The following is a 25,561-nucleotide window of genomic DNA, read 5'->3' as shown; positions in this document are numbered from 1 at the left end:
CATTTTTAGAAATGGAACAGATGGCCCGGATAGACCATTTATGGCTTATGGTCAGGCAGAATGTCTGTAGGTGGTCAAGGGTTTTTGCAGAGATGCCTTGAGACTTAAGGAATGTTGTCAACATTTTTAGCCAGCGGCTGTGATGATGAGAGCACGAGAACATGATCTGAAATATAATAGAAATATTGACTTGGTGATTGGGAATTCAGTGTTAGTAATAGCTTTGGATGTTGTACTACGGACCAAGTCAGGATTCTTTACAGTATTTCATTTCATTTGTCCAGCTGTTTTGTTGAGTCGCTGAAGCAAGGCCCAGAATTTTGGGGTGCCTCCAAAACCAGGACTGCACAGTTTCAACAATATGTCTTCAATTTAAAGGCTTGTCAGGCCTTCTTCTGAAACATTCTCTGGGGGACAATAGCACATGTCCTTGATGGATTCCAGCTCAGCCTTGAGTACATCTGCAACACATGACAATGAAAATTCTTTGAGCACCAGATGTGCTCCATTAGCACAAGAATTGTGAGTCCCTTTTGTGCGTGGGGGTTTGTGCCACCACTTTAAAATCCCTGCAAGCTCAGCACTGACTATCAACGAAATCCTTGCATACCAAATGTTTGTGTCAATGACAGACTCATGATCACCCTAACTAAGGAAATCTAAAAATAATGGTAAGTCAAGGCCTACTGAATTCATGTAGTCCAGGATAGCTCAAACTTTGGCTGTGGGATTTCCTGTTAGGTTTCCCTTTAAACAGCGAGTGTTGGCAAGTTGAATGGGGGATGATGTGTATGAAGGGAACTACCAGCTGTTGCTATCTGCCAGTGGATCATAATCTGGCTGAAACAAACCATCAACAATGAAAGGATTGTAGTCAGTATCCTCATTGACATCTGAGAAGCTGAGGGAGTCATCGGATGTCTGGTCTTCACTAACGTTATCCAGCATTGATCGCAAAATGCGACTTGGAGAAACTGCATAAGTATGTACAAGGACCAACAGATAAGATAAGATAATCAAATGATGGAGGCAAAAAGTCCCAGCGTGACACAATGCACTCGTTGCCCATCAAATGTCTCCAGACATTTGGGAAGTGGCTCCAGTGTGGTTTATTCCACACCTTCCCACAACGGCTGGCTCGAGACTAGATTTCAGGGCTATTAGCCATGTAGTGATACAGAAGATATTACAGTTAGTAGTCAGGTACTTTAGGGGAGGCAACATTATTGTCGCAAAAATCGGTTTTAGCATATATGACCATGTCGCAGCCTTTTGCACGTTTTCAGGCCTGATGGATTCCTTATTTGACCCAATCTGGCCATATTTGGTAGTGTCGGAGTACGAAAATGCATGAAAAGGTGCAAAAGGCTGCGAAAAGCCTATATATGGTCAAACTGATTTTTGCGACATACATTGCCTTCAAAGGCGCCAGCAGTTGTGAATGAAAACATCAAAGCCAAAAAAAAATCGCGAGTTATTTCTTAAAATGTAACATTTCAATTACAATTATATCATCTCTTATCAGGGGGGAATGTGTGGGTACTACATGTATACAGGTCGGTTGAATCAGATACTTGATACTTGGGAGGTGAAATATGGGGAAAAGTAGTCTTAAACAGGAAAAAGGACCAATATATTAAATAATGAAGTCAAGAAAATAAAAAAGCTAGAGGGAGTTGCAGTGGAATAACAGTCAGACCTGTACAAATGAATGCAATTACACAAATCAAAATTTCCAGTGTTCCCCAATGCTCCAGCGTCGGTCGGTAAGAATCCAGCCGGCAATTCGTTACTAAATGATTACTTCCCTGGCTTCCTCTAAATTTTGTCTCGAAAAGGCGTCAACCATGTCTTCTTGGTCTTTACGCCTACGGTGTCTTCTCCTTCTATCTTCTTTTATGACACGTTCGATACGCCGACGAGCTTTGGAGTGCATTCGCGGATCAACCAGGGCTTGTTTACATTTGTAGCATGCCAGCTCAATACTGGCTAACAGACGAAGCGTTTCCGAATTGTTTAAAGCCTGCGTTGACAATATTATTGAAAGAACGTAAGTCACAGTAGCACAAGTGTGCAAACGAACATTTAATGACCAAGATACAACACGAGATCCTTCTACACATCCTACTACAACAAAGTTCCCACGTTTCTCTGCTTGTAGATCGGATATCTGCAGAGAGGAAATGTGATAAGTGAGGTAGAGGTCCGTAAAGTAAATCTACCTCTCCAAATACAACCATGATTTTTCCTGATGTTACAGACCGAATAACTGAAAGAAAACTGCGATGAACATGATCTCGCAAAACAGGAAGCTCAAGGAGACACACCAACACGAGACGATTGACCTATCACTTCTTGAGAAACGAGTGCTCGACCTAGATATACCCACGAATCTCTTTCGGGCCTCCTAATGTGAACCTTGACCTGGATATCTCGAAAACTATCTCGGGATGGAACAGTAGAAGCTGGAAGGCAAAAAAAAACCATATAGGAGATCATAATTCAGCAGACAGTAATAAGATCCACACACTGTATATCATGGGGAAGATGAAATCTACGTACTGCGAATATTAATTTCTGTATCCGCCACTGTGGTTCCTCTTCGAGCCTCTTGCTCTGATTCTGAAGCCCTGTTCTCCATTACAGCATCACCGTCGGACATGTCCTGTGAAGTATAAAGCGCGACTAGATATATACTCTAGGCAAAGGGCTGCTTACCATGATCGAACCTTGAAATTAACGAGTTTAGTCTGAAGAGTGGCTGTTGAAAGCGGTCACGCTATGTCCATCCTATGACACCGTGACAAGCGCGTCCGGTAATGTTATAACCGATTGGGTCATACAGCACCACAGCTGGACCCCGGATAGTCCCTAGGGAACCCAGATTGCCAGAATGTTGGTGGTGTCCGGACAATTTTCAAACCTTGCAAGTGTAAATCTGTCTGGACCAGACTCTGGGTTCAGCAGGTTTGCTTGAAGTCCAGAAATTTGTCCGGATGCATAATCTGGGTTCAAAAAAATCTCATAAAAATTGCTTTCGAACATGTAAAAAAAAGCTGTTGCAAGCATTTATTTGTATAGTGTAACCCTAATTATCTTTGTCAACCACTTCTGGCTAACTAGCATCTCAAAAGCCCTTGTTTGCTTCTGTGATCTGTGCCCCAGCCATCCTAAGAGTTTGATATGAGGCCAAATTGCACTGGTGTAGTTCAATTCCAGTTGGAATCTTTCGTGGTGGAGTGGAAAGAACAGTCAGGAAAGCTGTTGATGGAAGGAGTAAGAATTGGTGGCATTGAAAAGTGGCAGGCAGTGGCATCAGGGATAGAGTAGAATTGCTCGCAAAAATGCCATTGGAAAATCTGAGCAGCCACATAAGAAATGGCAGAGATGGCATCAACAGATTCAATACTGGTGGCTGCACTGTGCTTTCCATTTTTCCTGCCGCCCTTTCCCTTTGTATATATAGTAATCACTTTTCAAAAAAAAAACATCAGCTAAATCTGTAGGACGTGATTTAACAGCTCACTTCCGAATCATATAACCTCCATCACTCATATATTGATTAGATGGGGCTGATTTGATTCTGGTTCAATGTAAAAATATTCCATTCCACCGAATTGGGCCCATGTTATTGGGATGAAAACATTCGTTGTAAATAGACTATAACCATCACACCATTGATACGATACTTGTCCCTTGCCTCGAAATGGCCAAGTCTCAGGCCATGTCTGTGACAAAACCAGATAAACCCGGTCTCTGCCGGAGCAGCTATTGTTCTCCATGGAGCATAGCCACCACTTCATGGAGTAACCATTGTTCTCCTAGGAGCACAATTGTACTCCTAGGAGTCATTATACTATAGCGAGTAGCACCTCCGACTATAAATAGTAGGGGGTTTAGTATAGGAATACCTCAGTCGTTTCTATAGCCTCTTGGGCAGCGGCTGAGGTATGTTACATTACATTTATTAGAGATCACCTTAAACTAACATCTATTGTAGTTTCACTTAGGTAAATAATAAAGTTGTTTCTATAGCCTCTCGGGCAGCAGCTGAGTTTCACTTAGTTTTATGAGGTTATGAGCCCTGGTGCACAAAAGCTACGCGGGAAATAATTCTTATTTGAAACGGCAACCTCGGAACCATAACCACAGCACGCGATACATCCGCATGCCCAGTTCTCACTGGACCCAACAATTTTCAGATATGGAAACTCCGGATCATCTCAAAGCTACGTTGGGAAAAAGTTCTCCGGGTTGTTACTGGAGAGGAGCTTAAGCCCTCACCAGGAAAACCTACCTCCTCGGAGGATCCTGAAATCACCTGGATACTTAAGGATGAGAAGGCACAAGGAATCATCCAGGACCACATCTCTGATGCCCTCCCAATGAGGACTGGAGACCTCACCAGCTCCAAGGAGTTATTTGATAAACTTGTCTCACTGCATCAAACGTCCAACATTGCCTCGGCCTTCTATTCATTCCAGCAACTCACCAAATTGTCCTGGGATGGGACATCACCTATCCAGGACCACATTGCAAAAATCCGGACAATTGATTCACACCTCTCCGGAATGAAACTAGGAGTTGATACCAAACTCATGGCTTTTGCTCTTCTCCAATCTCTCCCATGCACTCCTGAATGGCAAATATTTCAGTCATCAGTAATCAACACGATTGAAGAAAATAAACTTACCTTTGATGCAGTTGAGATCCGGATCACTGCAGAAGTTGCATGACAGTCAGGGAAGGCCCCTGGAGGTTCCAAATCAGCACTCAAATCCGAGGAGAAATGGTGTAACTTCCACAAAGCCAAATCAAACAACACCTCGGAGTGTTGGACACTTCAGTCAGCTGAAAAAGGTCAAAGGAAGAAGGGAAAGGAAAGACACAAGGATAAAGGAAAAGAGAAGGAAAAGGCAAATACAGCGGAGCAATCATCTGGATCTGACTCCGAGGAGGAACAGAGTCATATTGCATTGGAACATGTACATATTTCCAAGCCCCTTGCTAAACGCATTCAAGCTTACCTTGTGTTGGAACCCGATAAGACCAAAACAACAATTATTATTGACTCCGGAGCAACATCCCACATGGTCCCTCACCGCTCCTGGTTTGAGCCAGGAACATACCATGTTCTGCATCCTCCAAGGACGATCAGTTTTGGGGATGAATCCTCTGTAAATGCCATTGGCATTGGAACTGTAATCCTACAAGCAACTGTTGGCAATAAGGACTACAGTATTGCACTGTCAAATGTCTTACTTGTGCCAAACTTCACGTTAGCACTCGTCTCTGTCCACAAATTGTCCAAAACGGGGTTATCAACACTTTTTCCAGCAGGGTCAAATGCTTGTGAAGTTCGGAAAAAGGAGGAACTTATCCTCACTGCCTTACACAAGCAAGAACTTTATCAAGCAAAACCTGAAATCAACCTGGAGTCAGCTTTTGCAGCAGTAGATGTAAATTTATTGCACAGGAGAATGGGACACATTGGAATGGACCACTTGCAACAAATGGTTACAAAAGGACAGCTCCAGGACATAGACACCCTTACCGGAACCCTGGAGTTTTGTGAACCTTGCACTTTAGGAAACATGAAGAAATTACCTTTCAAGTCCACTGGAGGAAACCGAGCCAAGCGCCCCATACAAATTGTGCACACAGATGTTGGAGGACCAATTAAACCAACTTCCAGGGAGGGTTTTTGGTACTGGATTATCATTGTAGATGATTTCTCCAAATTTCCATGGATATATTTCCTAAAACATAAAAGTGAAGCACTGGAACGATACAAGCAATGGAAAGAAGATGTCCAAACATTCTTCCGGACTCATTTGGGAGAAGAAAACTTCACTCCACTATACACAGAATTCCTCCGGAGTGATGGGGGAGGAGAATATACTGACAATGTATTCAAAAATCAACTCCGAGGAGATGGTGTCATCCAAGAAACTACAGCTGCAGATACTCCGGAACAAAAATGGCATTGTAGAACACATAAATCAGACATTGGCTACATTAGCAACCACTATGCTCCTTGATTCCAAGCTCCCAAAGTCATTTTGGGTAGATACCATGCAAACAGCTACATATATTACAGCACGCAGCCCAGCATCAGGACTCCATGGAAAAACCCCATATGAAATACTGTTTAAAAGGAGAGTCAATCCAACTTTATTTTGCCCTATCGGATGCCAAGCATATGCCTTGATTCCGAAAGACAAAAGGCAAGGGAAGTTTTACTCCAAGGGGCACAAAGCCATAATGATTGGCTACACACATGGAAAGCAAGCCTATAAACTCCTAGACACTGAAAAACGGACTGTGTTTATAGTATGAGAAAACATGCATTGGCCAGGGCTTGAACCTGGGACTCCAGCTTTCATGGTCTGGTGCTTTACCAACTAAGCTACCAAGGCGTACTTGGAAAGCATACTGATTGGTTGCATGCCCAGAAGGTCCAGAATCACTGTACACGGGTGCAGATCCCATTGTGTTGTGATAGTCCATAGAGACATCTGTGCCACCATAATATAGTTCCATATCCCTGGTTACTTTCAGATATCAGAGAACATATTTGGCAGCTTCCCAGTGATGGCTCCTTGGAGCCGAGCTGTTTCTGCTTAGCATTCCAACAACATAGGCAATGTCTGGACAGTATATAAGCTGTAACTCCTGTATTCTGTTCTTGTAGTTTGGATATCAACTAGATTCCCTCGCTTTTTTACCAGTCCTTTTCTAAGTCCTTTTGTGATCCTTCTCCAAAGGATCTTTACTCTACTCCTTTTCATCCTCTACTTCTCCTCCCCCCAGTTCCAATGAGCTAGGGACCAAGGTACATGGAAGGGCCTAGCGCATGAGCTAAGCCAATTCCCCATCTTGCCCCCTGAACTCCGTTACTCTGCCCCCTGTACTCCACAGCTCCGTTACTCCAAAGAGGCCACAGTTCTGACAGTGGCTTGACCAGATCCTATGTATTTTATGTCCATATTACAACGCACCATAAATATGACTACATCATTAAAATTGTTAATGCAAGGGTGAAGATGGCGGAGCAAATTTGATTGAGTGGATGGGTTTATTTCTGAGAGCAAACAAGTAAAACCATCAATATGCATTCTACAATGTGAGTTGTCACACGGTTCCCCTGCCTTCAGGTGCTTCCAGCATGTATCAGTATGCTCATGCCAATTGTAGGTGATGGTGAGCTCTTTCACAAACAGTTGGAATTCCTTCTCAAAAACTTTGTCATCTTCAAGGTTAAAAGTTGCACTGCAGATGCAAGGGTCTTGTAAATCTGATGGGCAAGGAGGTCTAATAAGACACTCCCTAGGGTTCTTGGTCAGCACATCAGTCATACCGGGCAGCTCACATTTTATGATGGACTCTAGCCAACTAATCACGCGATCTCAATAAAGTCTAGAATGAATTGAGGATCAATATCCAATGAGGAAGCCACATGCTCTTTGCGCTTACTGTAACCTGACATTGCAGAATTACCATCATTCTGAGGAGGCACAAAATTCAATGTTACTGCGCTGGGCAGTTGATTATTGTCATTCCCTGCGTACAAAGCATCTTAGTTGGCGTCACTCATTCACACACCACTACTGCGGTACCAAGGGTTGTGTGCCAGGAGGAATTCCAATACAATCTTTACCTTCTGCTTGCTGACTAGAACAGGATGCAATTTACAAATTGTTTCACAATTCACAGCCATATCAGTGCCCACAGATAAAACCGTCACAGATTGCTCTATGTCTTCTGGAGAGGGAGGCAGGTACTGTTGGGCCTGTAGTGTGTCTTGTGGCAATATAGCAATGTTCCCTTTCACAAATATTTGAGAAGTGGCAAGATCACCACATACATTATTGTCTTTTTCTGAAAAAAGATAAGTGATTTGGGTGGAGCGTGCTTGTACAATGGGCATGAGATCGAACAAAAAGCTAGTATTAGCACAGTCAAGGATGTTTACAGGCAAAACAAAATATTATAATTGTAATATTGGAAATTTGCCCAGGAATCCACTGGTTGCTTGCCATGATCGACGAGAGAGTGCCTGCAGGATGTACACATATGTATCACACCCAACTCTGCAGGGTTTTGTAATCCCCTGTGGTACAAAATTGCATGTTCATAGACGTCAAATGCATATGAAGTGGGCAAAGTCTCTGGAGGTAACAAATCATTCCGCAGAATCTTCAAATCAAATGATGAAGGTTTAACAGGTTGAACTTCATCAAATACCTTTTTCTGTCCACACACAGTGCATGGCCAGTGTTTGGAGAAAATTTTATTCTCAGAAGACTGCCACTGACAAATGATATCAAGTTTCTGTAGAGGACTAGCAAGATGCAGAAAGGAGGAGGTCAGGAGTGTGCTGATGGGTGACATGGCACGCACTCGACTACACCTGGTGTTTGCTGCCTGAAGTTCTGTTGTTTGTGTGCAAGAGAATTGGTAGTCATCAATAAGGCTGACAGTTTGTTGACAATCTGCTGAGCAACGGTCAATTTTCAACTCATAAAATATAAGAATTGTTGTGCACACATGAAGGACAACATTGATGAGCGAGGAGACATTGAAAGACAGTGGATCTCACAGGGCGTTTAGAAACAGAAATTCCATGAGTACGGGCAATCTGCGCAAGGTTTGCAGCTATCAAATGTTGAGTATGCAATATTAATTGAGAAACACAATCAAATCATATAAATACAGTCAGACCCTGGGGCCAGAGATGATACAGCTCGAAATGTTGATTGACAAAACATTTTCAAACTTGGAACTACGCCAAAGGCAGTAAACCGTAATTGAATGTGCAGCACTCTTACCATCATCAGACAGTTTGTCAGATGGAACAACAGGCAGTGCATAGTCTGCAGACATCCGTGACGACGAAGAGAATAAGACATTCAATGAATCATTGTGGGTGGTAAGCTCAAGACACCAATGGATAAAAACACAACATACCTGGGTCATCATGAGGACAAGAGGAGCTTGAGGGTAGGGATGGAGAAGTAGTTGACATGGAAGAATCACTCTCTGGAGGGGGAGAAGATGTAGTCTGACCCATGAAAGCAGGAGAAATGTAAGATTCCTATACCCTATGCCGAGTTAACGGAGGTATAAGTTTCAAGAATCAACAAGTAGCGTCAAGCACTGTATTTAGAGGTAATCAACAACTGAGGAAATGTATGTACATGGGTGTTGGTATATATACGTTTCTGAAGGTCGGCCATGAGGCGCTGACTAATGTTATGTGTCATAGTCTAGGCTTTGTCATGTGGTTGTCACGTGATTGGATATAACTAACTACTTTGTTTACATAATGAGTCATGTGCTTTTGTCACGTGATCAGATATAATTAAATAATGAATCAAAAGAAACTAAAGGTTTGACTTGGATCATAACATTACCCCCTCTTTAAGACTTTCGTCTCGAAAGTGAGGGTCCATCTTTCCGTTTTCCCAGTTGAACAATTGTTTTCGGACTCTTGTTGTTGTAAAGTTTTCAAAAGGTTGGAAATGTAGTTGAAATTGTATTCATCGAGGTGCATTAGGATTTTTATCGTGGAATGTTTTCACCTTGTCTGGTGAATTGTTTAGGTGTTGTTCGGGTTCCCATGTGCATTCCTTTTTTGGATAGTTTTTCCAATGTACTAGATATTCCAATATTCCTCTTTTGAGACGTGAGTCTAAAACTTCTTCGACTTTGTATTCCTCTTGTCCATCCACTATCACCGGTGGTATTGGTTTGGGTTTTTCTTGAGAGGGAAATTGTGGTTCTTTATATGGTGTAAGTTTTGTTTCATTGAAAACTGGATGAATAAGTCGCCATGTTGGCGGTAATGATAGTTTGTAGGCTGATTCACCTATTTTTTCCAGGATTTCGAATGGACCATGTCTCTTATCGTCCAGTTTTTTAGCTGGTCAATCCGTTGAGATGTTGGTTGCTTCCACATATACTTTATCTCCTACTTTATACTCTACTGCTTCTCTTTTCTTTTTGTCATACTGTTTTTTCATCTGTTCCACTGCTTTTTGCAATGATTCTTCTGCTTTCTTCCTCGTCTCTGTCATTCTTTTTACAAAATCTTCCACATTTTTGTTTTTTACTTCCACCCTCACTACTTCCTGTGTTCTCGGATGGCGTCCATGATTTAAGTAGAATGGACTATATCCTGTTGCAGAATGTTGTTTGTTGTTATATGAGAATTCTGCTAGGGTAAGCCATTCTGCCCAATCATCTTGTTTGTGATTTATAAAGATCCTAAGATATTGTTCTATCTCTTGATTGATCCTCTCTGTCTGTCCATCCGTCTGTGGGTGCCATGCCATTGATGGATTTGCTTTTATCTGAAGGAGTGTGTGTAGATCTTTCATGAATTTAGAAACAAACTGCGGTCCCCGATCTGAAATGATCTTTTCGGGTATGCTATGGTTTCTAAACACGTGATCTCTAAATAATCGTGCTACTCCTTCCGAAGTGATTTCCATCTGTGTGGGAATTGCCTTGATCATTTTTTTAAATTGATCTACGACTACCATTATCATGTTGTATCCGATTGATTCTGGTAGTGGTCCGATTAGATCTACTGAGATGATTTGCCCAGGTTTATCCGGGATTTCGTTTGGATGGAGCGGCATTGCTTTCTTTTTGTGGTCTGTCTTGGTTCTTTGGCGGACTTCACATCCATCTACGTATCTTGTGATATCCCTGTCCATATAAGGCCACCAGTATTCTCGAGTGATCAATTCCTTCGTTTTATATCTTCCTGGGTGGCCTGCAATGGTAGAGTCATGGTTTCTTCTGATGATCTCTTCCCTCAACTTGGCATCTTTTGGTACATAGATCCTGCCTTTGAATACTATGTAACCTTCATCTTCAAACCATCCGTCTTCTCTCCTCTCTATCTTTCCTTTCATCTTTTTTATCAAGTCATCCACATTTTCTTTTCTCTTCAAGATCCATTTTGAAATCACCAATTCTTCTTCCTGACTATCTGCTATTGCCTGTCTCTGTTTTGATGAAAGGGTCATTTGTATAAAGAGTTTCTCATCTAGTAGTACGACGTCCTCATTATTGTCCTCTCCTTTGTAATGATCTGATTGTTTTGAGAGCAGGTCTGCTTTTATATGTTTTTTTCCAGGCATATGGTGTATCGTGAAATGATACTGACTTAGTTCTGTCATCCATCGTGCCTGTCGTCTATTCAACTTTCTCGGTTCTTTGAAATATAACAGATTTTGATGATCTGTCCATATCTCAAATTCTTCCTCCGCATCTATTAAGTAATGTCTCCATTCACTAAGTGCTGTCATGATGGCAAGAAGTTCTTTGTCATAGATCTCGTAATTGCGTTCTGTGGGGTTTAATGCTTTAGAGAGGTATGCAATTGGCTTCCAGTCATTTTTTTGTCTTTGTGATAAGACAGCACCCATTGCAAAGTCACTACTATCTGCTTCTACTTTATATTGGCCATGTGGTACTGGGAGGGCTAACACAGGGGCTGAAGTTACACGTTCTTTCAAGGTGTTAAATGCTTTGCGTTGTTCATTTCCCCAAATGAAGTCCTCTTTTCCCGTTAACTTGGTCAATGGTTTGGCTACTTCCCCGAAGCCTTCTATGAACCTTCTGTAGAAGTTTACAAAGCCTAAGAATGCTTGTATGTCTTTCTTATTTTTGCATTCTGGCCATTTGCTAATTCCTTCTACTTTCACTGGATCTATGTGAATCTCGTTTTCTGAGATGATCAGTCCCAGATATTCTACTTCCGTTTGTTCAAAATTGCATTTCTCTGGTTTAAGATAGAGATAGTTCTTTCTTAGGATCTCTAATACACGTTGCGTTGTTGCTCTGTGCATTTCTATATCCTTTGTAAATATCATAATATCATCCAGATATATGATTACAAGTCCTTCGTCTATCAATTCTTTGAAGAGCGTGTTCATCATTGTCTGGAACGTGGCAGGGGAGTTTGTCAGTCCGAAGAACATGACTAGTGGTTCAAATAACCCCCGATTTGTTCTGAACACCGCTTTTGGTTCATCTCCCTCTCTCATTCGGATATTGTTATATCCCCATCTCACATCTAGTTTTGTGAAGTACTTTGCTCCACTTAGCTTGTCCACTAGTTCTCCAATCAGCGGAAGTGGATATCTATTTTTGATAGGGATATCATTTAACTTTTGATAATCTTGAACGGGTCTTAGCTTTCCATCTTTCTTTTTTATGAAGAAGAAGGGTGATGCGAATGGGGATTTGGATGGTCTTATCCGTCCCGATTCTAGATTTTCTTTTAAGAATACATCTAATTCTTCTTGTTCCCCTTTCGCTAATGGGTAAATTTTGCAATCTAGGGAGTGATCTCCCAGTACTAGTTCAATTGCGTGGTCCCATTGTCTTCTTTCAGGTAGTGTGTCAAACTCCTTTTTATTGAATACGTCTTTGTATTGATGAAGGTGTTTTGGTACTATCTTTTCAAATCCTCCTTCTTTTCGATCTTTGCCTGTGGCTTCGGCCAATTTCTGTGTCATTGTGCCTTGAGCCCTGATATGGTAATATTGGTCGTCGATCGTGGCATCTTCGAAATTCTGGAGATTTACTTGTATCATCCTCTCTCCTACTTCAAGTTCTTCGAAGAATGTTTCCGGATCTTCCTCTGGATCAGAGATCCAGATTCTCGGTTTACATTCTTTGGGACATCTTTCAGAGGTTAACTTTGACTCTTTCCAGTCAATTTTTGGATTATGCTTGTTTAGCCATTCATGTCCTAGAAACATTTTTCCATTACCCAGATTGGTTACGGCCAAATGTATCTTTTCGACGTGACCATCAATTTCCATGAATAGTATTACAAATTTGCTGATGGCTCCATTCTTGTTAAGAGTCCCATCTGCATTATAGACTGGAATAGGTCTGGGTATCCTTTTCGTTTCATATTTTTTGTCTTTTACAAATTGGGAATCAATGCAACTCCCCGTGCATCCACTGTCCTATAATGCTTCGACTATTTCTGTTTTAAGAGTGTCTAGCGTAGTAAGCTTACACTTTACGTTCATTTGATTGCCTTGGGTGCCCCTAATGTACTTTTTAGGGGAGGCAATTTCTATGATCGCTTGTATAGCTTCTGCTTTTGGTAACCAGTTGATTTTTTTTATTGTTTCTCGGGTTACTTCTCTAGTTCTCTTTTTGTGTGTCCAGGCGCTTAGAATCCCAATGAATTTTTCTTCCTTTTGGTCTTTAAGCCTGTCTACTACCCACTCTGGGGTCCAAACTTCTTTTCTTTCTAGGTTTTTTAGAGGGGTTCCTGACCTCTCTTCTACAGTCTCTGCTGCGTTTTCCTCCGTAGAGTTCGCCGCATCGGGTGTAGGAATCTTAACATCCGCCATCAGCACTGCACTTTTTAGTGATTTGCCCGCTATCGAAACTGCGGATGTCTCGTCACTATGCGCCGCTTCTGCTGCGGTTGTGTTTTTCTTTTTTGCATCTTTTTTGTTTCTTATTTCTTTCTTTGTCTGTGTGTTTTTTGTAATTTTATTGTCAATGCTGTTTGGTAAATTACATGTTTCCACAGTTAAAGGAAGAAATCGATTCAAGATGTCTTTTTTAGGCGCAGCCGGTTGATGCGGTACCACTGGCCTCTTTAAAAACCCTCCAGGAGTTTTTCTCTTTCTTCTTTTGTCATTTTTTCTAGTAACTCTCGGACATTAAACTGTGGCTTCTTCTTTTGTGCATCTTTGCACTTGAAGCTTCTATGTCCTTTTTTGCCGCATCGGTAACATTGTCCTTCCATGCAGAATTTCGCTTTATCTACTTCCATCCTTTCTCCATTACCGGTATAGGTATAGCCTGTTCCGTCTCTTTTCTTTTCTCCTTCTTTCCTTTGTTCCGAATTTGGTCTTTTTCCAATTTCGGAACCTTTCTTCTCTTTTTCTCGTTCTCTCCAAATATAATCGATTCGGATGAGTTCTTTCTTCCATTCCTTGTAGTCTCTTGGAATGTGTCTGATAAAATTGGATAATGACCAGACCACGGATTGAACCTGGAACCTTCTGGATACATGCCAGCTGCTCTACCAATTGAGCTATATGGCCAAGGTTATACAATGTAGGATCTTAAACATGACATGCAACCACGGACGTCTTACACAGAATAGCTGCTGCATACTGGGCTGGCTTACAAAACAGAGGTATTATCCTATGGAGTATTGGTATATCAGAGTATATTCTAACAGTGTCCCCCGTAGATCACCCTGTCTACTAGGGGTTTGTTCATGTTTCTTCTTAATAGTGAGATTAAGAACTCTTCGTTTATTCTGTTTGTATATCCCGCCCATCTTTTCTTTTCTTCAAACCTTTCAAAAAAGGCTTGGGCGGTTTCATTACCCTGTTTCAGGGTCAATATTTCGTTCTTGGCAGTCTCCTTTTCAAAACTGTCCTTGAACCTTTCTTCCATTTTTTCGGCGAAATATGGCCAACTTCCGTATGTATGTGTGATGTCGAGCCCTAATTGTTGAGCATCAACTCTGTTTTCCAGCCAGTCAGTCCGGAAGGCCGTGGCTTCTCCGTCTTTCATAAAAGACAGCACAAAGCTTATCTTTTTTCTGTCATCTTTGAAATAGACAGTGTCATCTTTGAAGTGTAAAAGTAGGGACTCCCTAAAAGCCCGGTACTTTTTCTTATCTCCTGAGAAGTTCTCTGGCTTCTCTAGGGCTGTCCTACTTCTTTCCACCTTTTCTGGAGATGGTGTTGCTTTCTTTAGTCTTTTTCTAAGACGCTCACTTCTTCTAGCACCTCGTCGAGTTGTGATTGGTATAGAAGGCGTGTTTGTCTGATCGCCTTTTCTACTTCTTGTTTTACATATGCCTCCAGTGATACTTCTTTCGGCAGGGGAGTGTCTATTCGGGGTAATGAATCCATCATTTCCCGAGTAAACACATCGTCCGTACTGTTGGATGGCTCTGGCCGATCTCGATATTCTAGGTTGGACATTTCTGAATTCGAGTTGTGGTGGTGGGGGAGTTTCCTGTTTGATTACAGGGGAGGGATTTCTGATAGGTGTGATTTCTGGTAGAGGGAATTGTCCTCTGAAGATGTAGTCTCTGGTATAAACGTGTTGTTCTCCAATCCAGATGTAGAATTCTCTACTGAGCATAGAAAGGAATTCCCCAGTGATAAGCTGGATCTATACACCGCTTTCTAGGATCTCGAGTAGTCTATCGTTTTTTTCTCTTTGAGCCAAGGTGATCCTCTTCCGTTCACCACTGACTATGTACGTACTGTGCTATTTTTGTATTTTACGAATTATCTGTAAAAGTTATAGTAGTAAGACTGGGTCCAAACAGTGGTCCAGTTATAACCGGCTTATTAGGCTCTCGGTTCTTCTCCCGACTGGCGGACGCAAATGCGCGGCCTGGTCAGAGGAAAGTGAAAATGAAACTAGGTAAAAACGAGAAAATTCCTATGGTTCCACACCAAAGGAATTATATTGATATAATGGTAGCTAAAGGGGGATGGTGTGGAAGGAGTCTTGGGAGGTGGTGGGTGAAACGTTGGCTGGGAAAAATGATAAGATGGTGTTAGGGCGAGTGGGAATGTGATTTAGTGGGATGATGGGTTGTGTGTGAGTTTGGTAGAAGTGTTTGAGTAAAGCGAGGATGATGATGATAATAATGATGATGGTGATGGTGATAGCTGCTGTTACGTTCATGGACGGTACTTGTTACAGTTGTTGATTGTGTAAGATTCCTATACCCTATGCCGAGGAAATGTATGTACATGGGTGTTGGTATATATACATTTCTGAAGGTCAGCCATGAGGCGCTGACTGATACAGCATGCAGTAGCCATGAGGCGCTGACTGATGTTATGCGTCATAGTCTAGGCTTTGTCACGTGGTTGTCACGTGATCGGATATAACTTACTACTTTGTTTACATAATGAGTTATGTGCTTTTGTCACGTGATCAGATATATTTTAAATAATGAATCAAAAGAAACTAGCGGTTTGACTTAGATTGTGACAAGAAAATTGATGGCAAAAGAACAGGAAACAAGTTGCAAAAGAGGGAAAGGTGTGGGAGGATATGTAATCAGATGCTTGGTGATGGATGCAAGGGACACGTACAAAGTATGTATGGCCGGAGTGACTGACCAGTGCCAGATCCAGTGTCAATTATTGGTCGTAAGACCTGGCCACTCATGCCCCAACGGCCAAGTTAGTCCCCTCCCATGGAAACTGTAAATATCAAGTGGCAGCAAATTATTCATGCTCAATTTATCTGGTAATGAGTCCTTGGTTTGCTAGATTCCAGATTAATGTTGTGCTTTTTGCCGTTCTTCAATTTTACACTTTTATTTTGCTAGTTTTTACGTGATAAATAAACATGCTCTTGGTATTGTATTGTCTTGCTCAAATTTAATGTTTTGTTGATGCTACATGCTTGATAGGATGAATATGTGCTCTCAATAATTCAACAACAATCAGCGGGAGCACAGTATATAGTCCCTTTCAATACTGTTTGCTATGTACATATTACCACTCAATTATATCACGCAAACATTATGACAGCATATCAGCAAAACATTTCTTACAGAGCTGTTACAATAATACAATTTTTGGACCTTTAAATTTCATTCTCCTCTTCAACTTTTTTTTGTAGTTTTCACACACTGTGCCATGCGACACTTTCCATCTTCGTTCAAACTCCACCTTCTTGCGCTGCGCTAGCTTTTCTATTTTTAGATACAAGTTTCTCATGCAGTGGAGCTGGTCATACGGGCTGTGCCCCATGACATCATTAGCCATTGCCTCCATCAACTGTACAGTAATACATGTACAAACAAACTATAGTAGTATATACATTTGGACCTTCAGGGCATGGGAACAAGCGCGGGAGAAGGATACTTGGGCAATTGAATGCCATAAAATGTAGGTACAAAGCCTTTTATATACCAAACAAATGTTAATAGCCACAAAAGGCCAGTTATAATCACAGAGAGCTCTGAAGTTCACTTACATAATATAATTTCCACAAAACTAACTACAGCTAGAGTCAGACTCCTAAACCGTTTGACGGTGGGTGTTCAAGCTCTTCTAGTGCAGCCATAGTTTGTATTATATAATACTATGTTTCTGAAAATATACCGAAACTTTAACACATTGTTAAACACCCACTGCCGACTGACATAATATGCTGTGGCAAATATTGTGCCCTATTTGTACTCACTGGAAATCACTCAGCCTTTTATCTACAAATTCCCATCTTATCTTATCATAGTCACATGACCAATCACATGACCAATCACATAGCTACTTATTAAGACACTTACAAAGCGCCTCATGCATTATGCATGTCGCTCAGTCAGTGCCTCATTACAAACACATGTTCTATAGTATATATAGCAGCTACTCCGTGTATATATTTCCTCAGCTGTTGATTTAATCTTCATTTGTTGTTTAAGACCCTGCTTGCAAGTAGTAGTCTAACTCTCTGTTTACTTGGCATAAGAGTTGGATTATCACACTTGTCAGCAACTGGTTCTGGAAAGACACTATGCTTCTGGATTCCTCTTTTGTTCAATAATGATGGCATTATTGTTCTTGTGACACCACTTAATATTTTTGGAGACAAAAACATTGAGGAACTGAATGCAATTGGTATACCAGGTATCAATTTGACTGCAACTGCAGCTACAGATAAAATCTTTTAGGTAACAAGTACTTGCACAAGTTACTTATTATCATTGAACTTATACAACAGAATATGGCTGCAAGAAAATTCCGTGCTATAATCGTTAGCCCAGAACAAGTGCAGAATAACCCTTACTTCAAGAAGCTTTGGGATGATCCTACATTTGTTTGAAGGCTATTTAATGTGACACTAGATGAGGCCCATTGCATAAGTGAGTGGGGAAACACTTTCCAGCCTGATTATAGCAAGATAGGACACCTGCACTGGATTCTTCCCTTATACAGAACCATTTCATTGTGCTTCAGCGACTATGCCTCCTCACATCCTCAAAGATGTGAAATATAAGCTCCACATCAATCCAAACATAGTCAAGATCCACCACACTAATAATCAGCCCAACATATACTACCAAGTTGAGGAGACGATTTATCTGGTTAGTACAAAATGGGACCTGCTCAGTGTTACGATAACACAATTTCCGGACATCTCCTTTCCTTTTTATTCTCCGCTTTAACTTTATACTTTAAGTGCCACGCGGCATTTCCCTTTCTCGCGCCGTGTTGCCTTTCTTTTACTTTTAGACTTAACTCTCTCACGCAGTGGAGCTGGCCATACGGGCTAGGCCCTATGACATCATCAGCCACTGCCTTCATCAAACTGTATAGTACACATGTACAAACAAACCTGTAGTAGTATATATACCCCAATAGATCCAGGAGACTCCTCAGCGAGTCCTCCTGTTGTATACCAACTAACTCACTGCAGCCCAAGGGGTATCCACTCCCCGTCTTCCACTACCTTTACAGTGTGTTCCTGTGTGCGCCAGAGTAACTAACTCTAGGTTGTTACATTAGGACTCGCTCTTTCTACTCTCTCGCACGTGTGTGCAGAAGTCCCATCATTTGGGCACCCGGACTCCAGGGTGAAGGAGATTGGTTAGCGGTTAGGAATATCCCACATAGCAGATAGGTGCGCTCCTAGCGACGGCCTTGTAGTGCTTTGGGAGAAGAACCCAAAAACCTTCAATACGCGGCCCCCAGCGTTAAGGGGAGTACCTTAGCTCAGCAGTCGGTGTGGAACCACTGTTGATTAGATTTAAAATACAAACTTTCACTTTCGAATACCTCTGACCAGGCCGGGCACTTGCCTCCGCCAGTCTGGAGAAGGGTTGACAGCTTAACAAGCGGACCACCCCCTGACAACCGTTCGGACCAGGGTTTATTACGTTTACATTTTATATACTTTTTCAAATACTATAGTGTGGGTAGTCGGAGATTGAGATCCGATACTCAGCTGGGAAGAGGTTGATCCGCAGATAGCAAGCGGGGACCCCCAGTTACCTATTTTTACGTTACCCAAAGAGAACAAGTCGACATGTCGTCGCAAGATATGAATGCGCTACTGCACGCAATGCGTGTGCAGATAGCGGAATTAACCTCGCAGCTCGCCGAGATACAGGCCAACCCCCCTGTAGCAACCCCCTCGGTAGAGAAAAAGTTTAACAAGAAAGTCGAAGTCGTCGCTGACCCTGGCGCCTTCGAAGGAGACCGAGCGCGATTTGCCGAATGGTGGATCAAGCTCCAGATTTGGGTCAAGGCGAACTGGGACACTTTCGCCGACGATTTTGAGGTAGCCACTGCGGTGCTATCTCGCCTAAAAGGACCTGTGGCGGGTCGATACGCCCAAGTAAGACTCCAGGAATGCTACACCGCGGGTGTGTGGCCTACCTGGGATGATCTCAAGAAGGAGATCGAAAAATACTTCAAACCACAAGCTGAGCGTGACTGGGCTCGGCAGCAAATCCGTTTGTTCAAACAGGGAAACCTGAGGACGGACGATTACGTCACCCGGTTCCTGGCCCTCTCCATCCAAGGAGGGTTAGGTAACGAACACGCAGTAGAACTGCTGGAACGCAATGTGAACCCTCGCATTGCAGAACAGATCTACCTGCAGGATACGAGAAGTGACGACCTGGCTCTGGCAGCCGAGGAAGTCAGACGAGTCGGTAGGGCCATGGAGCTCTACGCTATGCACCAAGGTGGCGGGTCCACCAAACAAACCACAATATCCCAGAGGCGCCCTGGGTTATCAAACCAAAATCACAATCACTCTCGCGGGTTCAAGTCGTTCGGGCTGCAGCCAGGACAGGGTGCTCCTATGGATATCGGCGCGGTCCAAGGCGGACAAAGGCGCAGATTCAAGGGCAGCTGTTACAATTGCGGCCAAGAGGGACACATGTCCCGAGACTGTAGAAACGGGGCGCAGGCCGCCCAACAAAAAAATAATCAAGGGCGCCAGGCGCGCCAGTTAGAATCCGAAAAGCCGGACGATCGGCTCAACTCTTTGGCCGGTCGTTCTTACGACGAAATCCGGGCCTTCTTCTATGACCAACAGGTCAACGAAATGAAGGCTCAGGGAAAAGAATTCGGGGCTTAGGTCACTTGGGTACCTTAGCTCCTGGTAAAAATGAAGTAAACCACAACAAAGTGGCCCCTGCTCCGGGGTGTTGCACGAGCAATAACGGAATGACGGGGATGGCTCCCCAATTTGTAAAGAAATTTCTAAATTTGTTATCAGAAGTATGTACATGTATGAAGAAATGTAACTGTAATATTTATGATACTACCGCTGCACCAGCGTCTCCCTTGGAGCGTGGCCCCGGCGAGACAAACACTAGGGTGCTTGATTCTGGTGAAACAAAAACAGAAAAACATGTATCATTCAAAATTCCTTCTTCTTCTTCTTTGGAGCCACCCTTTCCCGAAATCCCAAGGCGTGTGTTGATGCGCACGTATTTATTCCAAAAGGAGATCCGTTTAGACGTTGGTGTGGAAAACCTTGCCAGGGGCAAAGTACACTCAACGAGCGCACTGCTTGATTCAGGCACTAACGGGATCTTCATAGATCAGGTCTGGGCGGAGCAAATGGGACTCCCCCTTGTAAAATTAGAAACGTCTATTCCCGTATATAACGTTGACGGTACGCTTAACGCAGGTGGCTGTATTACACACAAATGTTCTTTTGTGGTCGAATACCAAGGACACAGAGAACGAGTCACTGCCGAAGCTACCCAACTAGGGAAGATTAATTTAATCTTAGGCTGGACCTGGCTATTTAAACACAATCCTGAGATCAACTGGCAGACAGGGGTTGTCACATTGTCACATTGTCCCCAGGAATGTGTAAACTTGGGTAAACCAAATCATGTCCGTCACAATGAGCGTCTCGAAAAAATAAACGCTAGTCACGTTTACGAGCTCAGATCTTTAGAAAAGATCGACAATGACGATGATGAGGTGAAACCTGAGGAAGAGATTAAGAGGCTGGTACCTCCCGAGTACCACGACTTCTGGAAAGTCTTTTCTAAACACAAATCAGAGCGCTTCCCAGAGGCTAAGCCTTGGGACCATGCTATAGATTTGAAAGACACCTTCAAACCAAGGAAGGGACACATGATACCGCTCTCTGCTCCCGAAAGAGACGAGGTATCTAGTTTCATAGACGAACAACTTAGGAAGGGTTACATCAGACCTTCCAAAAGTCCTATGACGTCCCCGGTGTTCTTCATTCCTAAAAAGGATGGTAAAAAGCGAATGATTATGGACTATCGTTACGTGAATGAGCACACGGTTAAAAATGCGTATCCGCTACCTTTAATTAGTCAGCTAGTAGACAAATTGGCTGGCGCCAAAATCCTGACAAAGATGGATCTCAGATGGGGGTACAATAACGTACGAATCAAAGAGGAAGATGCTTGGAAGGCCGCGTTCACGTGCCACCGAGGATCTTTCGAACCCCTTATTATGTTCTTTGGGTTGACCAATTCACCGGCAACCTTCCAGAGCATGATGAATGAGATTTTTGCGGATATGGAAAACTGTGTCGTCATTTACATTGACAATTTGTTAATATTCATGAAGTCAGACAATGAGGCTGAGCATGACAGGATCGTGCAAGAAGTCCTTTGATGCTTACAGGAACGGGACCTATTCATCAAACCCGAAAAATATAATTTTAAAGTGAAGGAAGTAGACTTCCTTGGTATTGTCATAGGCCAGAATGGAATCAGGATGGACCCTGAGAAAGTTCAAGCTATATTGGACTGGCCAGAACCTACTTGCGTCAAAGGAGTTAGGGCCTTCCTTGGCTTGGGAAATTTCTACCAAAGGTTTATTGAAAACTTTGCAAAAATCACGAGACCGTTGAACGATCTCACCAAAAAGGACCTTGTTTGGCAGTGGGGCGCCAAAGAACAGGAAGCTTTTGATAAGCTTAAACAGGCATTTACAACAGCACCCATATTGGCATTCCCTGAATTAGACAAAGAGTTCCGGCTAGAAACCGACTCTTCTGACTTCGCCACTGGGGCTGTTCTATCCATCAAATGTCCTGATGATCTTTGGAGGCCTTGTGCCTATTTATCGCATAGTTTGTCGCCTACAGAGCGCAACTATCAAATATACGACAAGGAGATGCTGGCCATCATTAGAGCTTTAGAGCACTGGCGGCACTACTTAGAAGGTGCTAGGCACCAATTCGAAATTTGGACCGATCATAAGAACCTAGAGTACTTCATGACGGCCCGAGACCTGAACTGAAGACAAGCCCGCTACGCGGTGTACTTGTCAAGGTTCAATTATAAATTAATTCATAAGCCAGGAAGCTCAATGGGGAAAGCGGATGCTTTATCTAGAAGAGAGGATCATGCCAACGGCATCGAAGATGACAACAAAGGTGTCACCTTGATAGATCAATCAAGGGTCGCCAATGTTAGAATCAGGCAAGATTCCGACCTCCTAGAAGTCTTCAGGAAAGACATCTCCCCAGAGGAAAAGGCGCGCCTTGACGGCAATGAAAACTATTTATGGAAAGACGGGCTCTTTCATTTCAAAAACAAAATCTATGTGCCGGAATCCGCAAGGATCAAGGCAATAGATAGACATCATGACACTCCAGTGGCTGGGCACCCTGGATGGCAACAAACGATGGAGTTGATCTCCAGAAACTACATGTGGCCTGGCATGGTCAAAGACATACAGGAATATGTAAAATCCTGTCTGAGATGCGCCATGGCCAAGAATTCCCATCAACCGCCGGCCGGTAAACTCATGCCAAACCCGATACCAGCTGGCCCCTGGCAGGATATATCGGTGGACTTCACGACGGATCTGCCCGAGTCAAACGGGTACGATTCAGTAATGGTGGTAGTAGATCGCTTCTCCAAAGAAGTGCATACCCACCAACAAAACCATCACCGCCGCCGGTACGGCAGACCTATTTAAGGATTTCGTATGGTCAATCCATGGGTTACCAGAAACGGTAATCTCCGATAGAGGACCGCAATTCGCTAGCGAATTTACGAAAGAATTATGCCGGATGCTGGGCATCAAACCTAAATTATCCACGGCGTTCCATCCGCAAACCGATGGACAAACGGAGAGACTCAACCAGGAGTTGAAACAGTATCTCCGGATATTTATTAACGACAGACAGACAGATTGGGCCAAGTGGCTAAAGATAGCCCAGTTCTCTTATAATATTAAACAGTCGTCGGCTACAGGAAAGGCACCATTCGAGGTTACTAGATCGTACCTCCCCAGAATGGGTGTAGAACCTGGCAAAAGCAAAAACGAGGCTGCTGGGAACATGGCAAAAGACATGAAGTCTGTCTTGGACGAAACGCGCAAGGCGCTATTTAGAACTGCAGAGCAGATGAAAGACAGGGCAGAGCGTAGACGCTCTAAGGCCCCTGACTACAAGGTCGGCGACCTGGTCTGGTTAGATACCGACCACTTAAAATTAAAAGACCGGCAGTCTAGAAAACTGACCGAAAAGTGGATTGGCCCTTACCGGATTAAGGAAGTCAAACCTAATGCGGTGGAGCTGGAACTCCCAAAACGAATGAGGGTGGTACCCACAGTTAACATTAGCCGTGTGAAACCCTACAAAGGACCGCTGCCGGGACAGCGCGTAGACCGGCCCGGTCCGGTGGTAGTCACCCAGGAAGGTGAAGAAGAGTTCGAAGTCGAACGGGTGGTAGATGCACGCTTGAAGCGTGGAAAATTAGAGTTCCTGGTCCTATGGAAGGGCTACGGAGACGAGGACAGAACGTGGGAACCAGAATCCCATCTGGAAAACTCCCGCGACGCTGTTCGCGAATTTTATTCTAGGAATCCCTCAGCTCCCAGGAAGCTTAGAGGCATGGATTCAAACCTTTTTAATTCCCTCTTACAACCTATGCCCGAAAATTTTACCACTACCTCCGGAATTTGGTCTCGCCTGGAAGTCGAGCCTTAGAAGGGGGGTAGTGTTACGATAACACAATTTCCGGACATCTCCTTTCCTTTTTATTCTCCGCTTTAACTTTATACTTTAAGTGCCACGCGGCATTTCCCTTTCTCGCGCCGTGTTGCCTTTCTTTTACTTTTAGACTTAACTCTCTCACGCAGTGGAGCTGGCCATACGGGCTAGGCCCTATGACATCATCAGCCACTGCCTTCATCAAACTGTATAGTACACATGTACAAACAAACCTGTAGTAGTATATATACCCCAATAGATCCAGGAGACTCCTCAGCGAGTCCTCCTGTTGTATACCAACTAACTCACTGCAGCCCAAGGGGTATCCACTCCCCGTCTTCCACTACCTTTACAGTGTGTTCCTGTGTGCGCCAGAGTAACTAACTCTAGGTTGTTACACTCAGAGTCCTGTGACTGGATTAAACTCAAACCTTTATGCTATTTGCAAATTTCTGAAACAAAACAGAGGTGGTGGGTGAGTTCTTGCAATCTCATGTCCCCAGTATGCACAAGGATAAAATAGTGTGGTTTCACTCTGGGATGAGTGCCGAGTTTCAAAAAAAAACAGTGAAGAAGCTTCAAGTTGGGGCTCTATGGGGCATACATTGCACAGACACAGCAGGAATGGTAAGTACAATACCTTACACAGATAGAAAAAGGCACTTGATTATGATTATTTGTAGGTCCCTGACTTGCGTAGCATAGGGCTTGTGGTACAGTGGAAATACACACCATCCTTGTGTGCTCTGTTACAGCATATGGGACAGGCTGCCTGAGACCAGCTTCTTGATGGCATTGCCATATATTTTATAGAACCAAAATATCTAGACAAAAACAAGGGAAAGAAGGGAAAACAAAAATAAAAGGTTAGTGATAAAGAAAGAGAGCTCATCAGTAAGCATACACAAATCAGAGGTACAACATTGGTACCTCAAGATAATGAAGAAGGGGAGGAAATGAGTGATGATAGTGAGGGGGAAGAGGATTGTGTTGTTGCTATGGACATTGCCGTAGAAAAAAATACAGCATACATTCAGCTGGTGGAGAACTTTGCACAGCAAACAGCCGCTATAATGCCACCTGGAACAAGTCAGTATATTCCTTCAGGCTGTTCTAACACCGAGCACAAAGCCAATGCAATAGACACATATACAAATACACGCTCTTGAGGTATTTGTTGAAGGAATGTGGTTGATGAGTATTTTAAAAATCCAAAATGTGAGCCACTAGCCAGATTTGAATAATTGGACTAAACACTCACATATTTTCTCATGGCAGCAACAGGTGATACCAATGCTGCAGCTGAGAGCCTAGAGTGCTGTGAGTGGTGCAAGAACAAAGAGTCACATCACTGTTGTGACACATGCAGTTCATCTTGTCCCATTCTATTCACACCATCAAAACCGCCACCAAAACACACTTGTGCAAAACCCAAGTTCAATTTTAATGAATACACAATGTCCTCAGAGGATTTGGACTTTTGAAAGACATTTGAGGAATGGAGAGAGAAAAAGATGGTAGAAAGTGGGCTGGGAGAGGATGAATTTTTTGGACTGCAGTTGATACT

The 25,561-nt window shown here is 43.0% G+C and overlaps 2 protein-coding genes across 2 annotated transcripts; both read right to left on the bottom strand.

Annotated features, from left to right (window-relative positions):
* Positions 1-1,792: 1,792 nt before the first annotated feature.
* SERLADRAFT_379881 (uncharacterized protein) lies at positions 1,793-2,721 on the bottom strand (the record flags this gene model as incomplete). Its single annotated transcript, XM_007314380.1, has 6 exons — positions 1,793-2,023; positions 2,084-2,170; positions 2,223-2,269; positions 2,328-2,465; positions 2,563-2,665; positions 2,719-2,721. The coding sequence occupies 6 exons, from the start codon at positions 2,719-2,721 to the stop codon at positions 1,793-1,795; spliced, it is 609 nt and encodes a 202-aa protein (XP_007314442.1).
* Positions 2,722-2,871: 150 nt separating this feature from the next.
* On the bottom strand, positions 2,872-3,045 carry SERLADRAFT_366073 (uncharacterized protein; the record flags this gene model as incomplete). Its single annotated transcript, XM_007314379.1, has 1 exon — positions 2,872-3,045. One exon carries the CDS (start codon positions 3,043-3,045, stop codon positions 2,872-2,874), a length of 174 nt encoding a protein of 57 aa, XP_007314441.1.
* Positions 3,046-25,561: the final 22,516 nt, after the last annotated feature.

The sequence above is a fragment of the Serpula lacrymans genome (assembly GCF_000218685.1).
Source record: "Serpula lacrymans var. lacrymans S7.9 unplaced genomic scaffold SERLAscaffold_3, whole genome shotgun sequence".
NCBI lineage: Eukaryota > Fungi > Basidiomycota > Agaricomycetes > Boletales > Serpulaceae > Serpula > Serpula lacrymans.
The sequence above is the reverse complement of the archived record's forward strand: the minus strand, read 5'-3'. Positions and strand labels throughout refer to the sequence as shown.